General features: G+C 37.9%; 1 protein-coding gene across 1 annotated transcript in view; it reads right to left on the reverse strand.

Moving 5' to 3' along the window:
• Dthd1 (death domain containing 1) overlaps positions 1–23,832 on the reverse strand; it is a 51,965-nt gene that overhangs the window by 7,277 nt on the left and 20,856 nt on the right. The window contains exons 6-8 of the mRNA XM_048364469.1: positions 19,048–19,212; positions 15,981–16,270; positions 11,404–11,648 (exon numbers count right to left, since the gene is read on the reverse strand). Of these exons, the coding sequence (XP_048220426.1) occupies positions 11,404–11,648; positions 15,981–16,270; positions 19,048–19,212 (700 nt within the window). The remainder of the gene's footprint in view (positions 1–11,403; positions 11,649–15,980; positions 16,271–19,047; positions 19,213–23,832) is intronic.

Consider the following 23,832-nt stretch of genomic DNA (forward strand, 5'->3'; position numbering starts at 1 on the left):
CAGTATTTGTTTCCCAATTCCATAAAAAAAAAGAGGCATTGAATTATGTAATACGATTTAGAAAAGGTAATAGTTTAAATATTCAATGTATTCAAAATATTATTTAATAGTTTTTCCTTAGAATTCCCATTTGTTGCCTATAAAATACAGTTTCAAAAGAAACTTCATTTGTATAAACCTAAAGAAACACTAATAACAAATCAATTAAAACAAAACAGTGCTATTAAATTCTGTTTCCAGCCAAGATTCTAAACCAGGTATCAATGGTCATTTAAAAGTGAGTTTTGTAAGTATTAGGAAGATGCTAACACCAACCTGAGTTTTACTCACAAGATTAGAGAAAGAATTAAAAAAGAGAAGAACTGTCTTACCATGTGAATCTATTTTTATTTTAAGCTAATATATGTACTGTCCTAACAAGTAAATTAGGCACCTGAAATTCCAAAATTATGAAAAAAGGGCTAAAATTGAGCAACATCTTTTATTGATAGCCTTCAATACACACATATATAAAAAGTAATTTTTTCTTCCAATTCTTCACAAAATCTGATTGCTACAGGCCCCCGTGGGTAATCTAAGTACTCAGGGAGGATCATAATTCAAAGCAAGCCTAGACAGAATAATCTCTAGGACTCTAGGATCTTGGTGTGTATGGAGAATAGAAGGAAATGGAAACAATAAAACATGAATGATTCTGTAGCATATGCCATTCCTGAGACACTTTTCAAGCTGAGGCAAGCTATCTAAACTCTTCCTGAACACTCTTACTAGGACACAGAAGTGATAGGCCTACCTCTGAATTGTGCATAGGGGTATATTGAAATAATGCCTGTAAAGTATGTGCATATGATCATATAAAGCGATGTTTATTGAAATGAACTCCAAGAAATGGAAACAAGAGGTCTTCTTTGTTATTTTGCTTTGGGTTTTTGTCTGTTTGCTTTTTTTCTCCTTTTTCATTTTTTATTTCTGTAACTTTTATTTGTAAGTATATCTCTTTGGGGGAGAGTAAGCGGGAGCTAGAAATGTTGGGACAAAGGGTGAACAAATGCAGCAATGAGACTCACAAGATGTTGAAAGTGAACTATACAATTTGTTGGGGATAAGGGTCAGGAGAGAAAACATGGGAAAGAATGATAGAAGATTAACACGTCAAAAAATGTACTCATTACCAGACTAATGTAATTGTATCCCCTGTGTGCATCATGTCTACAATAACAATTGTAGGAAGTGGCACTGTGGCTCAAAATGGTAGAGCACTAGCCTTGAGCAAAAAAATCACAGAGTCAGTGTCCAGGCCCTGAGTTCAAGCCCCACAGCTGATAAAAAAAAGGAAAAAAAAAAAACATAGTCTATATTGAGAATTCAAGAGAGGTTTACACACAGGCAAACCTAAACCCTATGCAATGAGTGGGTCTTCTTAGATCACTTTAAAAAATAAATCACCGGGGTAAAAAAAGACAAACAACTACAAAAGCAATACTTGCAAAACTGTTTGGTGAAAGTGAACTGAACACCTGGGGGGGGGGAAGGGAAAGGGGGAGGAGGGAGGGAGTTTGAGGGACAAGGTAACAAACAGTACAAGAAATGTATCCAAAGCCTCACGTATGAAACTGTAACCTCTCTGTACATCAGTTTGATAATAAAAATTTGAAAAAAAACAAAAAGTTTGCTAGGCACCAGTGGCTCATGCCTGTAATCCTAGCTTCTCAGGAAGCTAAGAAGCCAGCCCAGATAGGAAAGTTTGTGACAGTCTTTTCTCCGATTAGCCAGAAAAGGCAAAAGTAGAGCTGTGGCTCAATTAGTAGAATACTAAAAACCAAGTTAGCTTAGCTTCTTCAAATTCAAGGATCAATGGTGTTGAAAGTGAATTGCTATTGGAATTTCTAGACATGATTTGATATTGTAAGAAAATAGCATAAAGAAGTCAGTTCAAATCAGATTTTTTTGTCCTTTGTATCACAATAAAAAGTATTTTCCAAAAAAAAATAAATCACCTGAAGTAGTTGGTTACAGAAAATCATAGACTGGGTAGTAGATTAGGTAGTCATTGCTCATGAGAAAAACAATGATATTGGGCCCATCCTTTGTCTTTCACATTTAGAAATGAGCTCAGTAGTATTTATTTATAGTTAACAGGTTTTCTGTGATTTCCTAAAAAATAAAATCCCTTCAAAAAGAAACATGGCTGTCAGATAAAACAGTGGTGGCAGAAATTGATGGGAGATGAGTCTATGTTGGCTCATTGCATAGCCTCTTTTTGTGTGCATTCAAAAACTTACAGCCACATATACACAGATGCAAAACTATGTTTAAATAAAGAACACCACAATCATCCACTATCCAGTTGTTGTTCTTATGGGCATCATAATAATCACAGTCAGCATAGAACTTCCTGAACCCTGGAGCAGAGATGTCTGACCCTCACAATGACAGGAAATGCCTCCTCATGGAAAGTCTGCAAGCCCGCATGAACATATACAGAAGTAAGTGTAATGTGGAATAAAGTAAGAACCAAGTTCAGAGTAAGAACTGCTGACAGGGAATGGTCTACAGAAAAAATCTAGCAATCAGGTCTCACACTGAAAGCAGGATCCTTCCAGAAATGGAACCCATGTCTATGTTTTTGTGTAGTTCAAATAATTCTTTGTTTAAAGCCAATCTACTTTCATGCAGCCTGCTTTATCACTGCTTCTTCATTATTTTTCTAAATGCTTGCCCCATAGAGAATCATTCATTCTGTAAGGCTTCTATCTGATCATGACAGAAGGAAGAAGCCTTTATCAGGCCTTGATAAACTCATCCATGAAATGAAAGAGTGTTAGGATCCTGGTGACTCTATGAATGAGTTCAGAGAAGCCACCCCTACCCACCCCCCTGCCAAAATCAAAGATTCTGGAATAGATGGAAGGAAGGTTCATCCAATGATGGCTGCACAAATAAACCAAGCGAGAATTGAAAGGATTCAGAAAACACGTGGAATGAAATAAAGAGTGAAGGAAAGTTATCAGAATCAGTCTGGAATAGAGAAACTTTGAGTCACTGTCTTCATTTATTATCAAACAAGTGGGCAAAGCATCACATGTGCTGCAAAACACTAAATACACCAAATGAGAATAAAGTAGTAATATTTAAACACTTCAAATATCCCAGCACTTCATAAATGTTTACTAAGTTTAATTTATTTATAAAATACATACATACTTCTCTATCCTTAATTATGGCTATGCTCATTCCTCCCACAAAAAAAAAAACCTCTAGTAAATGAGTAATTTATGTACTCTGGTAAAGTAAGTGTATCTGGCTTGAACCTCTGACTCTTATGGGCATCATAATAATCACAGTGAGCATAGAACTTCCTCAAGTCTGGAACAGACTCTCCATGTCTTAAAAATCAGTCACATCCTTTTGGATGAGTTTTGACCAACATTTTGTTGACCTAAACTAAGTATTCAGAACCCCTCCAGAATTTTTTATGAAATCATTTTCAATATGACTTATCCAAATCTTACACAAAATAGATCTTATGCTCTTCCAGGTCAAGTTTCTGCTTTGGCCATCCTTCTTGAGTGGAATTCACTGCCTCTTTCGTTCTTCTTCTTTCAATGTTAACACTGGCTTGCTCTGTTAGGCACCTTCGAGTCACCGTAGCCCACAGGCAATACATCTTTATTCAAAAGTCACTAGCACTTCACATCTCAGGATTTCACTGGCAATGATCAATTCCTGTCTTCAGATACTGCCATACTGGGCTACTTCATTATTTATCTCAAACTGTTCTATGTATTTAAAAGTTTAATTTCCTTAACTGGATTTAGTTTGCTTAAGAGGCTGTCACTCTAACATTTATTACTATTACATTTTTAATCCTTCAAAATATTTCATATTTATTAGGTACTTAATGTTTATTATTTATTAGGTACTTAATGTTTATTAATTGACATGTGGACTGATCTCCTTTAAAAAGGAAAATCAAAGATATTTGAAATATATAAACAAGAAAATTGAATCAATAAACAATATTTTCCTCATTTACAACATTAAGGGCTATAACATATGATAAACATAAAAATATCAATTCCTTTTTAAATTATCAAATGTTTCCAAACAGGGAAGAATATACATTCTTCCATTTCCGAAGAATTATAGAAGCCACATGAACACGTAGTTCTTAATTTCTTGGTTAGTTTTTCTGACTTCTGAGCAGACAAAACCTTCTTTTTCATGGACAAAAGTTAAAGGAAGAAGAAGGAAGAGTAGGGTGAGAGGGAATGGAGAAGGAAGAAGGCAGGGAAAGAGGAACAGGAAATGAGTGACAAAAGGGAGGGGAAATGAAGAGGAAGTGGATAGGGTATGAAAAGGAAAAATGTAACTTCTGATCAAATTTGTGGGAAAAGCATTTTCTAGGAAAAGATTGCAGAATCCTATTTCTGCCTAAACAAGCTTTCTTCCTGTTTTCCTCATTCTTATATAGGGAGATGGCCACAACTATCTTTCCCTGGCGTCACTCTGATGAATTAATAACCAGTGCTACTGTAGAGATGATTATGTGAAATGAGAGACAAAGACACTCAAAACAAGTGAGAATATTTAGAAAAAAATGTTTTCAGATTGAAAAAGACTGGGAGGTGTAGCCTAAAAGCTTTCCTTGCTATGATTCCAATCATTTTCTTCTGTAATCGATAGAGTGCAATACATAAAGCAATGGTCATATTGCTAAAATTAACACTAGTGTCCAAAGTATGATTTTGAGTTTAAACAATTATGTGGCCAGAAGATCACAGAAACAGTAAAACACAAAGACAAACACCCTTGATTTTTTAAATAGGGATTTAAAAATCCATATATCTTTTCTAATCTGTTTCTCTAATAGTTAGCCATAGGCTAATAAATTCCATTTTACTTTTGAACTCTAATAAAATTTTATTACAGTTGTAAAAATCTAAGCATGGCAGAAGGACCTGAGGTTGCAAATGCTTTTTATTCCTCAGATTTCTTTTAATTGTTCAAGAGTACTCTAATAGTTCATTTTTCTAGGAAAACATATCACTCCTAGCAAGGCAGGAAGATGGAAATGAAAGCATAGAATTGTGAGAAAATAGTGAATGTGACATGGTGACAAATGGACTTCTACCCTGGTGTGGACATGCTCTCTGATTCACACAGGATATCAGTCCATGTGGTGAAGAATTAAGTGTTGAAACAGTACCATACTTACTAGAAATGGATGTCATGTGTTCAGTTTTTTTTTTAAAGGAAGTTTAGGCTAACAAAACTTGGGTCAACAGAGGGCTTACATAAATCTGTACTTTAGGTTTTGCCAGGAAATTCCAACCTCAAATCAATTCCAATCATTAGACCTAGAGCCTTCCTTTGCTCAGAGCAAACTGAGTGGATGGGAAGAATAACAGTTTCTCACAACCCAAGCAGATACCAATCACTAAAAGTGAGACAGGCACCTATATAGATTGATTTCAAAAGTCCACACACATAAAACATTCATCTACTGTCTTCCCCCTAAATTTTTTTGGCAGTCTAATTATTTAAAACTTGCTTTCTTTCTTCCAAATGTACAACTGTACACAATATGAACAGAATTTCTTTTCTCTCCTCCCATTCCCTACCCTCAAGTTACACCATTCATTTTTATTCATTGTGCACATTAAATACAATTACTCCATTTGCTCAATCTGAATTTCTTGAGCATTTTCAATATCATTATATTATATGTCAGAAAATGGGGATAAGAGTATTGAATGAATTAAAATGATTTAGAGCCAACAGGTTCTAGGAAGCCATTTATTTTCACAGATATCATTGATTTGACCAATTTGTGAACAGTATTTCGGCTATAAATATTACCAGGAACTTCTCTATCGCTTAAGCCACATTATCATTCCACAGTCCTCATTGTATCCTAGCTATGGTTCTTCAAGGCCTTGACCTGAAGCTCCTGCCCTTCACAGAGTACTTTCTGCCTTCCTCCTGATGATGATGTTTTCTTGATCGTAACAGTATATAAGTTCCTAGTTTCTTCTAATTGCAGAAGTTACCTCCCCTGTTTGGTTTTCCTGGGCCATTCCATCTCAAAAACATGCCTCCATACCTGGGCACTGGTGGCTCACTCCTATAATCCTAGCTATTTAAGAGGCTTGGATCTGAGGATCATTGTTCAAAGCCAGCCCAGGCAAAAAGCCATTGAGAGTCTTATCTTCAATTAAACAGCAAAAAGCTGAAAGTGGAGATGTGGCCCAAATGTTAGTGTCATCCTTGAGTACAAAAGCCAAGCAAGTACACAAGTGTTTGAGTTCAAGCCCCAATACTGACACACTCGCTTGCATGCGCACATACACACACAAACACCCACACATAGAGGCACACACACATACACACCTCAAGCTTTTTCCATCCTCTGAAAATAATTTATTTCCTTGTCACTTCTCATTTTACTCTTTTTCTTTATTTGTCATTTAAAAAGCTAAGTCTATTTATGAACTCATTCATTCATCAAATAATTACTAAGAATTTAATGATCTGATGATCTAATGATCTGATTGGTCATGAAAACAAAGCTCCCTATCTTCATTGAGCATCCATTCTAGTTGTGGGGTAGAAGCCACTTCTGTGTTAAATATAATTCATGAGGAAATACATGTTGGAAAATATCAATGCCTTGGAGGAAAAGTAATACAGGTCAAGATGAATAGAATCTTGAGTAGCAGATTAAGAGAACAGTAGCATACTATATACTAAACAGATACAAAGTAGGCACTGCAGAGAAAGTAAAAGCTGAGAAAAGGATTGAAGGAAGTGACAGTGTCAAGTGGCCTGATAAAGAGACATTGTAGGCCGAGGGATTCACACAAAAGAATGAAAACAGAAGTGTGGGGGGGACATTTGAGAGATAGAAAGAAAGTCACTGTGGTTAGAGCTGGATAAGAAAGGGAGAAGAGAAGAAGAGAGGAAGCTGAGTCAATGATGATCACCTTCATGCTTCACATAGAACCTAGTGCAGTAGTTCCCCCTTTTCTGTGGAATTGTGGTATTTTCTGTGTGTTCAGTTATGCATGGTCAACTGTGGTTCAAAAATATTCAATGAGAATTTCCAGAAATAAATGACTCATACATTTTATGTGACAGCATGTTTGATGATAGTATATGATCATTGTCTTATTTCATTGTTGGTTATAGTTGTTAATATCTTACCAAACCTAATTTATAAATTGACTTTAATGACATGTTATGTTTAAGAAAAAATAGCGCACATAAAATTCAATATCATGGACAGTATGAAGCCTTTATTGTCGTTCTTGGATCAAAGCATCCGTATACATGTGAGGACGAAACTCTGAGTGTCATTGAGTTATTTTAGGGGCAGCCGTGATTTTACTGATGGCTTTACGTATAATTCTGCCAATTGATTGAGAGACAGACTTCAAAAACATAATGGAACTGTACAATACAGGAGCACCATTATATGTTGGGAAATAGGAACAAGTATGTGTTTGTTGAATCACTAAATATATTAGTGAATGAAAAATGGAGAATAGGGTACTAAAAATACTAAGATCCTCAAGCATGAAGTAGAAGTATTTTCATATCTGTTGGGAATTAGATGTAGTAACTTAACGTTACAACCTGTAATTATTTGTATGTGAATGTGTATTGTTCTATATGTATATATAACATGTATTTATTTCTGAATATCTACAGGCCTATCTTTCACAAGTTTCTTCAGTTTTGAACAAAAGATATAAGATAAATTCAGCCCCTGTGTACCCTTTAAACACATTAGCCCTCTCCCAATATAGAGATTGCTCTGCTGTGTGTGTGTGTATGTGTGTGTGTGTGTGTGTGTGTGTGTGTGTGTGTGTGTGTGTGTGTGGAGGCTGGCGAGGGGGAGTTAAGCCCAAGTATTATTTAAAGTGATACTATTTTAAAATGTTTCTGAATTGAGTTCACTTTATGTAATGTTTAACACTTTATTATTTGTTCTATTTCTGGAAAAAAATAAACAATACCATTTATACTTCAAATACTATTTTCTGTTTGTCTTGTATATGTAGAGCACTTAAATTTTGACAAATAACCTCACATAAATTATGCTACGTGTATACCTTTGTGAATAATGCCATGTTCATTAACAGAAAATGATTCTAATAAAGCTACTTTTGTTTCCTAAAAAATAACACATTTTATTACTGCTTAAATAGAATTTTGTAGTTCTGCACTTTATGGACAAAGTCTGTTTTCACAGTCCGACAAAAAGAAAGGTTGTAGTTTCAATTCCCATTTAAGTGTACTACTTAGAAAAGAGGAAAAGAGTGTCCTCCACCACAGAGTCTTTCTCAATTCTGAGGAACTTATTTGTGAAGGCATTAAGCATGAGACGGCTTGAGATTGAGTCCGGAAAGCCCTGGACAAACCCCATCTGGAGGAAAAAGTGAAGTACACATGACACATTGCAAGAAGCAGGGGGTTAAAACGTCCCATCTTTAAACAAACCAGTCTCCTTCCAAGATTGGACATTATTAAGGCTTGCTGAAATTTCCTCACTCACATGGTCACAAATATCCAGAAGCATCTACCAGCCACCTAGCACTGCAATAGAAATTTGAGCAGGACAATGTGAGCACCAGCATGGCCCTCCTCAGATGTAGTTCTCATATCCCTGAGAGAGCTCCAGGTGAGACCAAATATACTTAGCATGCTTACAGCATGCCAGAAACTGTTCTATATTTGTTTCAACTGAGGATGTTTGGACAGAAGTAAATCTAAAGAGAGTAACAGGTTAAAAGGTGACTTTTAGCTAAGTATTGGTGGTTCATACCCAGAATCCTAGCTACTCAAGATAACTGAAGATAATGGTTCAAAGCCAGCCTGTCCAAGAAAGTCCATGAGACTCTTATCTCTAATTAAGCACCAAAAAAAGTAGAGTTGTGGTTCAAGTGGTAGAGCACTAACCTTGAGCAAAATGGCTCAGAGACAGTGCCCAGGCCCAACTTAAACGCCATGGAATGGCAGAAAAAAAAAATCAAACAAGCAAAACAAAAAATGACTTTCAAAGAAATAGGGGATAATGAAAACAAGTAATATGAGCAAAACCTGAATGATAAAGAACTAGCTTGGAAGAACATTCAAAATCTTCACTTCTACCTATTTTGAAATAAATTCTTCAAGTGGTAGACATGATAATTAACTAATCTGTTGGTTGTATATGTGCATAGGAACACTGGACTGCACCCATAGATACAAAGAATTATATTATCAATGCTGATTATTATATTCAGGGCCTTTACCATGCTAAGCATGTATTCTACTACTGAACACATTAGAACAGAATAGAATAGAATAAATACATCAACTATCAAAACTCTAGGAGAAGAGAAGAAAATGAGAAGATAGAAGAAAACTAGTTATGGACAGGAAACAAGATGAAAATTAAGAGCAGAAAAACACAACTGATAGTTGTTGTACACTTTTGGCCATACACATATTTTAAAATATCATGATTTTCAGTATGCTACCTATGCATGCTTTGCAGGAAGTCCTGGTTCTCCTCAAGCTAGCAAGTACAGAACTTCTCTATAAGTCTGCTCTAATTCAGAAAAGCCACTCTAATTGGTCAGTGTCCATAGAATATTATTTGCTGCATATTTCTAATAGTACATCTATAGTAACGCACCATATATGTATGGATTTGCCATACAATTTGCAAGGAACAAAGAATACCTCAGCCCCATCTTATTTCCTCCAGTAGCAGAGCTTTTATCAGCTAAGGAGATGGCAGAAGTGCTACAGTTAAACACATGGGAAGAATATTTCCTTAGTTTGATCCCCAGCATTGCCATTTAGGTACAGGACTTTGTCTCAGTTTCTTATGAAATGAGAAAAATGATAATGCCTCATACAATTGTTGGTTAATATTTGAGGTCGCAATGCATGTAAAGTATTAACAACTTTAGCATATTCATACTTACTATAAGGGCTTTTATATGAAGTATGATTTTCTGGAAAATTATGCCTGTCATTGCAATCAAGCACATTCCATTTCTTCTAACTTGCTAACCCTAACTTGCTTTTTATTCCCTTCATTTTTAATGGCCAAATTCCTACCAACTTACAAAGCTCAGATAAAAATGCTGTACTCACCACAATCCTTGTATTGTTTTCAGCTTCCAGAATAGCCATTTCCTTCCTCTGACCACTGTTACTATATTTCTTATACCATTGGTCTAATCAGCTATTACCTTTAACTATAATGTTGTGTACATGTTTTGAATGGGTTACAAACTCATTTAGAAGAGAACTACTCCACAGAAACATACTTAGAGTCATATAATATTCTACTATCACATAAATTTAAACAACAAGCAAATTAATTTAATAATATTTCATTTGACTTAATATAATGAAGATATTATACAGTTACTATACAATTAGTATAAACAAATATATCTGTAGGTATATAAATGTGTATGTGTGCATATATCTGTTTGTATATATTTGTATCATTTTAATCTATGTATATCTGATACTACACAGTATATTTCATTTCAGTCCAACATGTTGTTAATATTTGATGATAGTCCTATGTGGACAGTAGGTACCATTCCTAAAAATGCAGACTTTAGCTATAAAATATTCCCTATAAATCTTTATTTATCATAATGCCTAGTATACACATTTTCTATTTCAGAAGCTAAGGATATTTTATTAATCACTTGTATTACTGATGTACTTAAAGTCAGCATAAACTCTCTGCATTAAAAACATGTTTCTTCCACTTGCAGCACAAAAAGTAAAAGCTTGCAAAATAATTTTGTATTTCTTTAAAAAATAAGAAGTTTGTCCAAGATAAAAGGATTTTTGTTACATTTCTAATTAACAATATATTTGAGATAAATTGTGGACAGAACTTGTATATGTAGCTATAGGATGTGTCAATTTTTCTAATTGTTTTGGACAAATAACTTAATTCTACTCTCTGACAATAGTAAGGCTATTACATGGGAACATTAACTCATAAGACAATCCCACAGGATTTATCAAGGATCAGTGAAAACAGTTGATGTTCAATATGATTCTTTTCCTATATTCTAAAAAGCATTCAATAAGCATTCCCATCAATGACTTCTTACTGATTCAGATGTAGTTACGGAAAATGAATGACACTATTTCTACAGTTATTAACAGTATACTGTGAGCAATAGATCAATTGAAATTGTTCTCATTATAAAAACTACTATGAAGTATGTAGCCAAATATTTATTCTGCCATTCTAAAATTGGTTCAAATGACTCCTTCTTATAAATTTATTATTATCTTGTTAACAAGGACAACTGACTATTGTGGTGAAAGAAAACAACAAAATAAGGTAATCTGGAAAGTACAATTCCTCACCTTTGGCAATCTCAGTGGTAATTTGCAAATTGGCAAATGACAATGGCTTTCATGAAGTATAAGAGATTGGTCCAAGTTGGGGACTTTCTTTTCTGTAGGTACTTTGTAAATTACAATAGTGCCCTTGTAATGAGGACAGCTGTAGTTCCCAAATTCATCCACCTCTTTGATTTGGAGTTCCAGCCTGGGTCTTCTTTGTAAGTGAAAAATAAGTTTGAATTCTTTTCCATAATCCCTCCCATTACCTAAGTAGAGGCAAAAACACGTTTGTTACTATTGGAGCATACCATGTTGCCTTCATTCTATTTAAATCTGAAAATAATCATTTCACATTAAAAGCAGGATTACTTAAGTTTTGTGAGTGAATATCGGATATCAATCATCACCTAACTTGACAAAGCAGCAGTGAGCTAAGACAGCAAAGGACTAGGAAGATTTCACCTCAACCTTAACTGAGCCCATGTGCTCTCATTCCCAGGTTTGGTTTTCTTCTTTCTCTGTTTTGCTACCAAAAGAAACCACTGAAAACATTCACCTTTTTCAGCACTTAGGAAACTATCTTCACCCTTTGGTAATGATGTCTTCTCATTCTCCTAATTGCTAGTATCATGTTGTACATTATCAGGATTTCACAGAGTACATTGAACTACCAAACTTTCCTGTAACACATGGTTATTAAAGGTTCAATGAAAACTAATTATTGAATTATAACATCGAAAGTTCAACTCCTCAGGCACTCTAACCACAGTTGACAATGCCAGTACCCGTGCATGTCTAGTGGCCACCTTTTTGAATAGCCCAGAAATAAAAGTTTTCCACTGCAGCAGAAATAGATGGAGCTGCCCTCAAACTGCCATATCAAATAACTACAGGGCTTAGTTACTAAAGTTCCTAAGAAAATGTGGTGAATAGCTCCTTAAACATCTTTTCAATCCCTTACTGAAAATACTGAAGCCTTTGTAAAAATAACCTTTCACCTCTGCTGTTGTTCCTGTAACAGGATCTTTTGACTTGGTATTCTAAACAGCAGAAAAAGCATCACTGTTTCCTAAGACAGATATATCTATATTATTCATTAAAATGTTTTGTAAGGAGCCAGGAGCTGTTGGCTCGCACGTGTAATCCTAGCTATTCAGGATGCTGAGATCTGAGGATTGCAGTTTGAAGCCATCCCAGGTAAGAAAGTCTGTGAGACACTTATCTCTAAGTAATCACAGAAAAAGCCTGAAGTGGCACTGTGGCTCAAGTGATAGAGTGCTAATCTTTTTTTTTTTTTTTTTTTTTGGCCAGTCCTGGGCCTTGGACTCAGGGCCTGAGCACTGTCCCTGGCTTCTTCCCGCTCAAGGCTAGCACTCTGCCACTTGAGCCACAGCGCCGCTTCTGGCCGTTTTCTGTATATGTGGTGCTGGGGAATCGAACCTAGGGCCTCGTGTATCCGAGGCAGGCACTCTTGCCACTAGGCTATATCCCCAGCCCCTAGAGTGCTAATCTTGAACAACAGAAGGCAGTCCCCAGAGTTCAAGCCCCAGAACCAGAAAAAAAAAAAATTTTAAGGAAGCAATAATGGAGAATACAGTAATATATGCTCCACGAAGATGTAACTAATATCTAGCCTCTATCATTTGTTTATACCGTAATATTTATCTAGTAATTTCAAACTTAATAGCTTTTAAAGTCTTAACTTATTTATCCTAAATCAAGTGAATTAACTTTTACCTCATAGGAATTTCCCCTTCCCAACTAAATGAAATGATAATCATGGCACCTGAAACATGTTAAATGCTTCAAAAATGATAGATATGATAGAAAATTATATGAAAGCTAAATTTTTAAGGAATATAATGATGAGTATTTATTCTTTGATTAAATTTATTTTTGCTTCACTAGGACATTGTAAAATTGATTACATCCTTCTTTCATTAAAATTTTTTGCTGTGCCCAGTGAGAGGATAGGGCAGTGTGTGTATGTGTGTGTGTGTGTGCGTGTGTGTATGTGTGTCTGTGTGACAGAGAGCTAGAAATACTTTTATCTCAACAAATTGTATTTAGTAGTAAATTTCTCCTCTCTTTCTTTGAAAAGAAATTACATTCCATGCCTGATACACAGCTTTTTGTAAGGAATAGCCTATAGATGTGTACAAAGATTCAAACGTTGACATATTTACATAAATTCAAATCCATACTGTATAAACCTCATATTGCCAATTTTAAAAATATGAGATCTAAAATGTGGATCTAAACGCCACTTTATATATAAAATAAGAATGAATCATTGATGACTTACAAGTAATAAATAACATGATCTCACTGTTATGAACAGAAAAGAGTTCACAAGACTGTAGGCAGAAACACTGACAGTGAACCAACAATTCAATGAATAAGTAGAAAATTGCATCTGTGACAAGGGGAAAAAAAGAAAAATGACAGTTTGCAAGAGAATAAGATTTGATGTAAGGAGAAGCACAAGGAAAATTTTCAACGTGATCACTAGGGAATCTGAAGATAAAAAGTACAAGAGAACTGGAACCAGAGGGAAGGAAGCAGGGCGGAAGGAATGGAAAGAGGCCCTTGTATAGAAATCCTGGCTTCCTCTCCTTGATTCATAGAGACTCGCCCAGGCTTTGATGGAAGAACAGGTATCTTTTTTTTAAGGCTTCTTAAGAAGAGAGGATTCTAATATGATCATTGATCTCTAGAAAAAGCAAAGTAGAAAGAATCTGGGTATCCTGCCTGACTTAGTTTCTTTAAGTGAAAATGATGTCTTCTCCATACCTTACATGGGAATTGAACACACAGGCCATCTGTCGTCAGGCAGTCTTAATTTAGCCTGGGCTCCTCATCTCCATGAGGGACAATGGGACATGCAGTTCTACTGTCTATTAGAAGAACAGTAACTGACTCTTGTTTAGGGCAGTAGGTAAACACAGCTGCTGTTCTAAGTATTACAGGAAAATCATTTGCATCATTTGTTTGGGTAGCGCACTTCTGGTGTTTGATTCTATCATCAGAGAGATTTCCCCAGGATAGACACTGTGGTTTCTGCTCCCAAAGCCATGTAGGAAGGGAATCTCTTCCACCCTTCCTTCCTTGCTTTCCTTTCTCTTTCCTCTTCCTTCTCTGACATCCTCATAACTCACTAAATCCTATCAGGGCCTTAGATGACTGAGACTCTGCATTTAATAGTGGAAAAGATGCTTCTTATTGAGATACTATGGGTTTCACTTATTCCTGTGATAATATAAAAAATGAAAAATTTTGTTTTCAAGCCTCCTTGTCTTGTTTAAGCAACATTGAGCACTGATTTTGAGTTATTTCCTAAATCAGAGAGAAAGTATCTGTTAAAATTAATATGCATATTAATGTATACATATATATTAAATACACACACGTGACGCGCACACACACACACACACACACACACACACACACACACACAAAGTTCAATTTTGCAGCAGGTTCCTTGGCCAGAAATCCCCATAAAACCAATTCATTAATTTTTCTTCCTAAGCCACCCAGGAAAAGGAATTTAGAGAGAGCAAAAAACTCAAATTAATGACAGAGAAATGCTGTAATAGCAACTTCTGTGTTCTCCCTCCTACCATTTCCCCCTTGTTTTTTTTACCTTCCTTTCCTTTGTCTTTGGCTCTCTCCTGTATCTCCTGCACCTCACCTATGCTCTGTCTTCTCCCATTTCCTCCTATTATGTGTCATAGCCATCATCCTGTTTGCATCCCTGAGTGTTGTCATATAATCTCGGCCACACTGGAGGCAGAAGTAGAAGGATTATGATCTGAAGCTGAGCCCCAGAAGTGGCAGGGAGGTTAAATACGATTCTATTAAAAAATAGAAATACGGCCAAAAAAAAATTAAAAGAATGAGAGTGAGTTTCAAGCTGTAGAGAACTTGCCTAGCAGGTGAGAATTCTCAAGTTCAAACCCTAGCACAGAAGAGAGAGAGGGAGAGAGAGAGAGAGCAGAGAGAGAGACAGAGAGGGAGACAGAGAAAAAGGAAGGAAGGAAGGAAAGAAGGAAGGAGGGAGGGAGGGAGGGAGGGAGGGGAAGGAAGGAAGGAAGGAAGGAAGGAAGGAAGGAAGGAAGGAAGGAAGGAAGGAAGGAAGGAAAGGAAAGGAAAGGAAGAAAGGAAAGAACAGAAAAGTCATTTTTTATGCCAAACTGTTGCAAGCCAGGAATTATCTGATATATCCATATATTATATGTTTAGAACAGATCTTTGTGATAATACATACTTGTGGCTAAGCATGGAATCAGGCTTAGATGGCTTACGCATTAAATGGGAAAGAGATTACCTTAGCTTCAACTTACAGTGTGATCATGGAGACCATTCTAAAAGAATGCCACTCACTGCCTTTCCCTACAGTAAGTATATATCCACACAATACAGAAAAAAAGAGACTGGAGGGAATGAAGTACATATAACTTTTTCACTTCCTTTTTTGCCCCCCTTCATTCTCTAGGCCAAATATTCCTTTAATGATAGAAGTTTCAGGAACTCCTTCTGAAGTTGGTGGCTTCTAGCCCACCGGATATAGGAAACAAAAGAGATGTCTTCACACTTACTTGAACCAAATATGTTTCCAGTAAACTTTAGTAATAGTTGTTCTCCTTCTCTTACTTGGAAATGGCGAGATGACTCTGCAAGTCCTCCAAACCCTTCTAGGCGCAAGTTCTTAAGGGTGCAGTTTAAATCTTTAACAGGCACCACCAAAATGACTATTCTATGTGGTCTATCCTTCTGGTGAGACAGTACTACACAGGCTGTAGTGCTGAGAGAGGCTTCCTCTAAAGACTTCACAAAAGAAACCAAGTAGCTACTGTCCACAATAGAAGAGAGGTGAAGCACAATAAACCTGTATGGAAGGAAAGAAGCAATATCTGAGGGGAATGACAGCCTCGAAAATAGTGCTGATTGCTAGTCGTGCCCAAAGTAAGAGCTGTTATCCTCCAAGCTTGCCTGCCTGCTTGCCTCCCTCTCCTTCCTTCCTTCCTTCCTTCCTTCCTTCCTTCCTTCCTTCCTTCCTTCCTTCCTCCCTCCCTCCCTCCCTCTCTCTCTTTCTTTCTTTATTTCCTTCCTTCCTTCCTTCCTTTCTTCCTTTCTTTCTTCTTCTTCCTTCCTTCCTTCCTTCCTTCCTTCCTTTCTTCTTTCTTTCTTTCTTTTCTTTCTTTCTTCTTCTTTCTTCTCTTTCTTTCTTTCTTTCTTTCTTTCTCTCTCTCTCTCTCTCTCTCTCTCTCTCTCTCTCTCTCTCTCTCTCTCTTTCTTCTCTTTCTTTCTTTCTTTCTTTCTTTCTTTCTTTCTTTCTTTCTTTCTTTCTTTCTTTCTTTCTTTCTTCTTTCTTTCTTTCTTTCTTTCTTTCTCTCGTCTTTGTCCTGGGACTTGAATTCAAGGAATGGGTGCTGCCCCTGAGCTTCATTTTACTCAAAGTTAGTACTCTACCACCTGAGCCACAGTACCACTTCCAGCTTTTTCCGAGTAGCTTATTGGAGATAAGATTCTCAAGGACTTTCATTGTTCGGGCTGGCTTCCAGCCACAATCCTCAGATCTCAGCCTCCTGAGTAGCTGGGGTTATAGGTATGAGCCACCTGTACCTAGCCTCAAGCTTTTTTTAAATCCAGTATTCTAATGACCAACTTGGATTCAGATTCATGAAAGGCCTTGGCCATTATAAAACCAGCTCAGATCAAACTAAATTCTAAAACCCATCCTTAAAGTAATCACACAGTCTGAGTTCAGCTGTAGAAATATAACAGCCCACTTTTTGCTGCTGCTGTTGTTGTTAATTTCACATCCAATCCTAAAGCACCATGTATGGAAAATACTCTCTTTGGGGTACATTTTTTTAGTTGTTGCGGTATCTTTTCTGTGATTGGATAGGCTTAGACACAAAAGGACTCTTGGCTTACAATTGTAATTCATTTGTAATTCACTTGTAATTCATTTGCAACATTTTAATTAAAATTTTATTGTAAAGATGATGTACAGAGGGATTAAGTTACATAAGTCAAGTAATGAGTACATTTCCTTTTGAACAGTGTCACCCATTCCCTCGTTCTCTCCCAATTTGTCCCCTCCCAGCCCCCCCCACCCCCTCCTGCAAGTTGAATAGTTCATTACCAACATAGTGCCTAGTGAATATCACTGCTGAATTGGCTTGCAATTGTAATTGCAATTACAATTACTCAGTACCATAGCATTTTGTATATAGGTCTTATGATGGGAATTCACTATGATGACCACATAGTTATGTGGTTTCTATTATCCAGTCATTAAGCAGAGCTTGGTTCTGCTTATTTTAACTAGCATCACTAATGTACTACTTAAAAAAAGACAGAAGAGAAAGAGGTTCTGGAGAATCCATTTATTTCTAATGGTATTCAGAATATATACATACCATAATTAAGTGGGGAAGGAAATATTCATCTGTAACTCTGTCAGGTAAGGATTTTTGTGATGGCTCTTTCTATGGGCTGAATGGTATCCCATCACCAAATTCATATCCCTAAATACTAACTCCCTGCACCTTAGAATGTAACCTTGTATGGAGATACAGTGTTACCAAGGCAATGACACTGAGCCAAGGTCATTAGAGTAGGCCCTAATCCAATAAGTCTAGTGTCAAATAATGGGTGATTGTTGACCTGAAGGAACCCATATGGTGAGAACATCATCTGAATATAGTCACCATGCTGTATATATGCTGAATATAGACACCGATGCTGTCACATGTTCTTCCTTCCCAGTCTCTAGGAGGAGTATAGTCTATTCACACCCTGCTTTGAGGCTTATAGTGTGAAGAATTGTAAAAGAATACATTTCTGTTGCCCAATTCCAGTTTGTGATATAGCTCTAGCAAACAAATAGATTTGTACCCTACAGGGAGACCAGGGTCTCCAAGAGGTTGTTTTTATACATAGCAACTCAGCTCCCTCACCAAGGACCGACTGATTGGGAAGGTGTCAAGCCAAAGTTCCTGGTACTTCAGAGATCCCTTGAGGTACCAGGATGAGGAAAGACTTCATCTAAAATCAGGACTTTCCTATCTTCTTCCCTGACTTTTTCTGTTTCTTTTGTTGCCTTCAGCATCCACCTGAATAGCTACCCTTAGTAATTCATGTGCAGTCTCATCACAGACTTAAGTTTCTGCAGAACTTGATCAAAATACTAATAGAGGCAAGGTTTTCATTTCAAGATGAAGGCTATCTTTAAACATGTGATTGCCTGTCTTCTTGTGTGTCTACTCCTCACAAACCTGACAACTCTCTTCATAATGGCCTGTCTAGAAAACATGGAAATGAGAAAGCAAACTGAGGCTGCTGAAGTAACAAATTCATTTTCTATATATGTAATTAGGAGATGAACGTAATATAAACAGCTAATTACTATCCTCATAGAATTTCAAAAATGAAGGTGCTCTTTTAAAACTATTTTTGGAGTTAGAAAATAGTGTGTAAAAATAAGTCTATATTATGAGTAGTTTCCAGAAATACTTGTTAAATTCTCCAAGGCAAATCAACTGTTGTCCTCATTTTTAGGCATATCCTAAGAGTCAGTAGGTATACATATTCTTAGTTGACGAATAAAAATGAAATCCTCTGATTTCAGGTCTTGGGTGTGCACTGTTGTTTTACCTCTCTAAGTGTTCACAGAGTTCAAATGATACCAAGCCATTCTGGGTGGTTCTCACCACAACATCATCAAGCCCGAACCAGCAACTGTCCCGGCTTCTGAATCCCAGTAATCTCAAGGTCTCACATGCATTGTTCCCAGGTTTTCTTACAGAAGCACTTTGGGCCCTACAAAGGGGTAAGGAAAAAGAAACAGATAAAAATGTATGTGGAATAAGCCATGCATGCTGCACCCATTTTTTCAATTAAGTACTTACCCAGTAACCAATTCCTTAAGTATCTACTACATGGTAGTAATTATTTCAGCTAAGGAATATAGGCTTCTTTTGCCTATGGAAGCACAAGCTGGATCAGAGCATTGCCATGTGACAGTACAAGAGATGGTACCTGAAGGAAGGTATACAGTATTTTAGGAAAAGATGCTATGTGTTCAGGAAGCAAAGCAAAAATACTAGCATGAAGGATAGGCTTTGGAGAATGATACATACTCTACAGCTGGTAGAAAAAGAAGTTTAAAGTAACACTTAAAAGCAAAAGTATCCTGGGTGCTGGTGGTTTACCTTTATAGTCTCAGCTGTTCAGAAATCTGAGATCTGAGGATCTAGGTTGAAGCATAGACCAAACAGAAAAATCCCATAAGACTCTTATCTCCAGCTAACCAACAAAAAGCCAGAAGTGAGAGTATGGCCCAAGTGATAAAGCAAAAGCTACGAGCAAAAGAGGCAAGAGTGAGGCGTTGAGTTTAAGCCCCATTACCAGTATAAGGAAAAGAAAACAAAACACAACGAACTGATGTAAATCTGAATGCTTTAGGGGGTCTGAGTGGCACACTAGGGGAGATCACAACCAGATAGAAATGTATCAGTTTCACCTTCTATCACCAAAAACATATGACCATAGGCAAGTTACTTGAATTTTCTGGACTTCAATTTTCTTGAATATAATATGACAATAATCATATTTGTACCATAGGATTAAGTGAATTAATGCTCACAAAGTTCTTACAGTTGCAGTGAATATAAATTGTATTAACATTCTTATGTTAAATCCTACAGCAACCATAGCAAATAGTTTTCATATATATAACTTTCCGTCTTATATAACCTGCTCAGCCAAGACTATCTGATACTTTTTATCAACTAGAGATTATTTAACTCACAATAGATGAATTTCTAACAGCAGATTTTGTTCTTTTTCTTTGAAATTACTTGGTAAAAGACACAGAGACAATAACTTGCCATTTTCCTTTAGCTAAATCGCTGCTCTAGACTATGGAATTTTTTTATTATTAATTATTGAGACAAAAACAGATGTTAAGAAAAAAAGGAGAAAAATCCAGATGAAAGAATCTCATGGAGTCTTCAAGATGGAAGTAATAGACCAATAAGTGCGGTCATATAAGAAACGTTTTTTCTTGAATTCATTTGAAGTGAGCAACCTACACTTCACAACTAAAAAAGGGGGGGAAAAAAGACCCTTGATACTGAACTTCTCAGGAGAAGAACATGCTCCAAGTCACAAGGAAACAGAAGCACCCTCACTAAGAACTAAAAATAAAGGCATAAGTGTGAGTCTCGTAGTTTCTGTGAAGATAACTAGAGTCATAAGGTTGAAAAATCACCTCACTTTCAATGACTAACTTGTCCTATGACCCAGAGGTGGGAAGATTCAAACTATAGTACACATTACAAGATTCAAAATATATTACACTGAGAGAAATATTCATTGGTTATTTCAGGGGATCAGTTAGATTAAAATCAAAAGTAGGAGAAAAATTCTCAGCACAGGCTGTTGGGTTATTACTACTGACAGTAAAACTAACTCCTGATAGTTATCACACAGGAAGATATACTCATGCTGAATCAGAATCTTAATCATTTACTAGAAACTGACTCAGTCATTTGTAATGTTTTGTTTTCTAACAGTTAACTTTTCTTTTTTTTTTCTGTCAATAGCCAATTGGTCTTTTTGTTGTTGTTGTTTTAGTAGCAACTTATAGTCCTCCAAATGTGATGTGGTTGTTACACCCAGACCATGGGAGAATAAAACTGAAGTTGAATAGTGACTCCAGTCATCTGGTATTCATTAGTGCGTTTCACCAAAATATCCAATATCCTCTTGCTCTGAGTACATGGTAGGGATGGATGGCTTGACACTTATGTCTGAGTAGGACCACGTGACTAGTTCTGATTGATGAATTGGTAATTAAGGAAAGATGCGTGGCTCTGAGGCTACACATTCAATTCCCAATGGATCCATCTAAAGTTCTTTCCTCTGCTACAATGACAGCAACCAGGTCAAGGTTATTCTACCTTCCTTAGTGCTGGAGGGAAAACACATATGAAGCACCCTACTTTGATGTCACGAGACACTGTGAGGTCTAAAGGCTGTTGTTAGATGCTCGTGTGTGTATGTGTGTGTGTGTGTGTGTGTGTGTGTGTGTGTGTGTGTGTGTTTGTGTGTGTGTGTTAGATGCTCTTGAAATTTGGAAGACTGGTTATCTTCCCACAGCCTGATCTACATTGTATCTTTTTGGGGGCCCATGAAATATTGCCTTGTGGATTTGTGATAGATTCAGACTACAATTCAAGCCCTAGGTATTTATGCATATGGATGGGACAGAGAGTTCCCATACAACATGGAGCTGTGAAGATATAGTATAACCATGTTACCCACACAAGGGTAAACAAGTTAGAGAAATCAGATAAAGAATAAAAGGTAGATATTTTTCTAACTTAAAGATATTTCAATAAAAATAGATCCTGGAGCAAAGAATCCAATTTTTGCTTAATTTTTTTTTTGTTGCTTCTCTGTCACTTTTAGAGTTTTTAATGATATAAAAACTAAATTTAGAGTTTAATATCAAACTTTGAACTAGTGTTTCAAGAAATGAAATAGTTGGGAAAGGGGACCCGGCGAACAACAAACCGACTGCCGAAAAGTCACGCCAGGAGCGCAGAGTCCAGACAGCAAGACTCCACGGACCCCAGGGGGAGCGCGGACTGATCAAGACAGACGGAGGCGACGGAAGTTTGGGACCACATGGCTGGGAACGAACGTGAGCGGCAGAAGAACCGAGCGGTGCAGAAGGGGAGAGCCAGGGCTGCCACCACCAAATGACTGATTGCCACACCCCAGCACCCCACCCCCGAAGGGCCAACAGCAGCGTGGGACACACACACAATCCAGGACCAGTACATTTCCCATTACCCCCTCCCCCAGCGGGAGACCAGCTGTCAGAGACCCAAAACCGACAAAGAAGCTAGAATTCCCACCCCCCACCCCGAGGGAACAAAGAACCCCCAAATCAGGCCGCAAAAGGTCCCTTCAGAAGACTCTGGGAGGACACAGGAGCTAGCAGGAGAGGGGCAGAGCAGCGCCAAGGAAGCAGAGGAGCCTGAATTGGCCACACCGGCCCAACCCCCTTCCCAACAGGGGCCCAGGGACGGCAGGCAGTGCAAGCCCCACCCGAGGCGCCTGGGCCTTGCGGACTTTTTCAACAAAAGTCACAGGCGCTGGTGGGCAATACCAGCCCAGCAGGGACACCTGGGACCCATCACACGCCCCCCTTGCAGCAGAGGCAGAGACTGTGGGTGCTAACCCGCACCCGGACACTTGATCCCACTGGGGCCCACACAAACCACCCCCCACAGCAAACTCACAGGAGGGCACAAACACAACCCAACAACCCGGGGCTCTTTCTGGTATGCGTACCCCGCACAAAAGGGCAGAGCCCCCCAGCAGCAGCAGTGCCCACTCAGTTTGGCGCATTTCGCACAAGTGGGTGGGCTGCACCTCAACAACACTGGCCCGGGGGGAATCCACACAGGAGGGCGAACCGCCTGAGAGGTGAGCTCCTCTGACCAAGATACAGAGTGGGAAAAAAGAACCAAAGAAGAGAAAAGCCTCCACGCCACGCTGAATCAGCGACCAGCAAACCCCCACCAGGGGCACGCTAGGGTCAGCACAACACAGCAGCAGGACACTATCCCGCAGAGAAAGACACAGAACCTACCGGCCCCCAAGTGCAGGGAGATTGACCACCTCAGCAACAACCGAGAAGGTCAAGCTCACCCATTGGGAAGCAAGGTCCAACAGCCAAACCCAAACCCAGAGCCAGGACACAAGTCTCCCACTGACGGACCAGCAGGAACCAGCACAAAGCCAAACCAGGGAAGCCACCCACAGATCTCCAGATGTGCAAATCACAAAGAAATATAACAAATTACATCAAAGGGCAAGCCAACTCGCCAGCTCCAAAAAGCAACACGACTGAAGAGGAGATGGAGAATAAAAAATCAACTGAGGCTATGTTAGCAGAAATGATGGAAAGCTTCAGAAACAAAATCAAAAAACAATTCCAGGAGTTTAGAGTGGAAGTCTCGAAGGCCATCCAGGAAGCCAAGAAAGAAATGGAGGGGCTGGGGATATAGCCTAGTGGCAAGAGTGCCTGCCTCGGATACACGAGGCCCTAGGTTCGATTCCCCAGCACCACATATACAGAAAACGGCCAGAAGTGGCGCTGTGGCTCAAGTGGCAGAGTGCTAGCCTTGAGCGGGAAGAAGCCAGGGACGGTGCTCGGGCCCTAAGTCCAAGGCCCAGGACTGGCCAAAAAAAAAAAAAAAAAAAAAAAAGAAAGAAATGGAATCAAAAATGGATACACTGCAAACCTCCATCAAAGAAGACCTTAACATGCATGAGAAAGTAGATTTAAAATACAACTCTTTAAAGGAAGAAATTTCCACGATCAGAGCTGATCTGGCAACCATAAATAGCTCTCTGACATCC

This window comes from Perognathus longimembris, chromosome 16, assembly GCF_023159225.1.
Source record: "Perognathus longimembris pacificus isolate PPM17 chromosome 16, ASM2315922v1, whole genome shotgun sequence".
NCBI classification, from domain to species: Eukaryota; Metazoa; Chordata; class Mammalia; order Rodentia; family Heteromyidae; genus Perognathus; species Perognathus longimembris.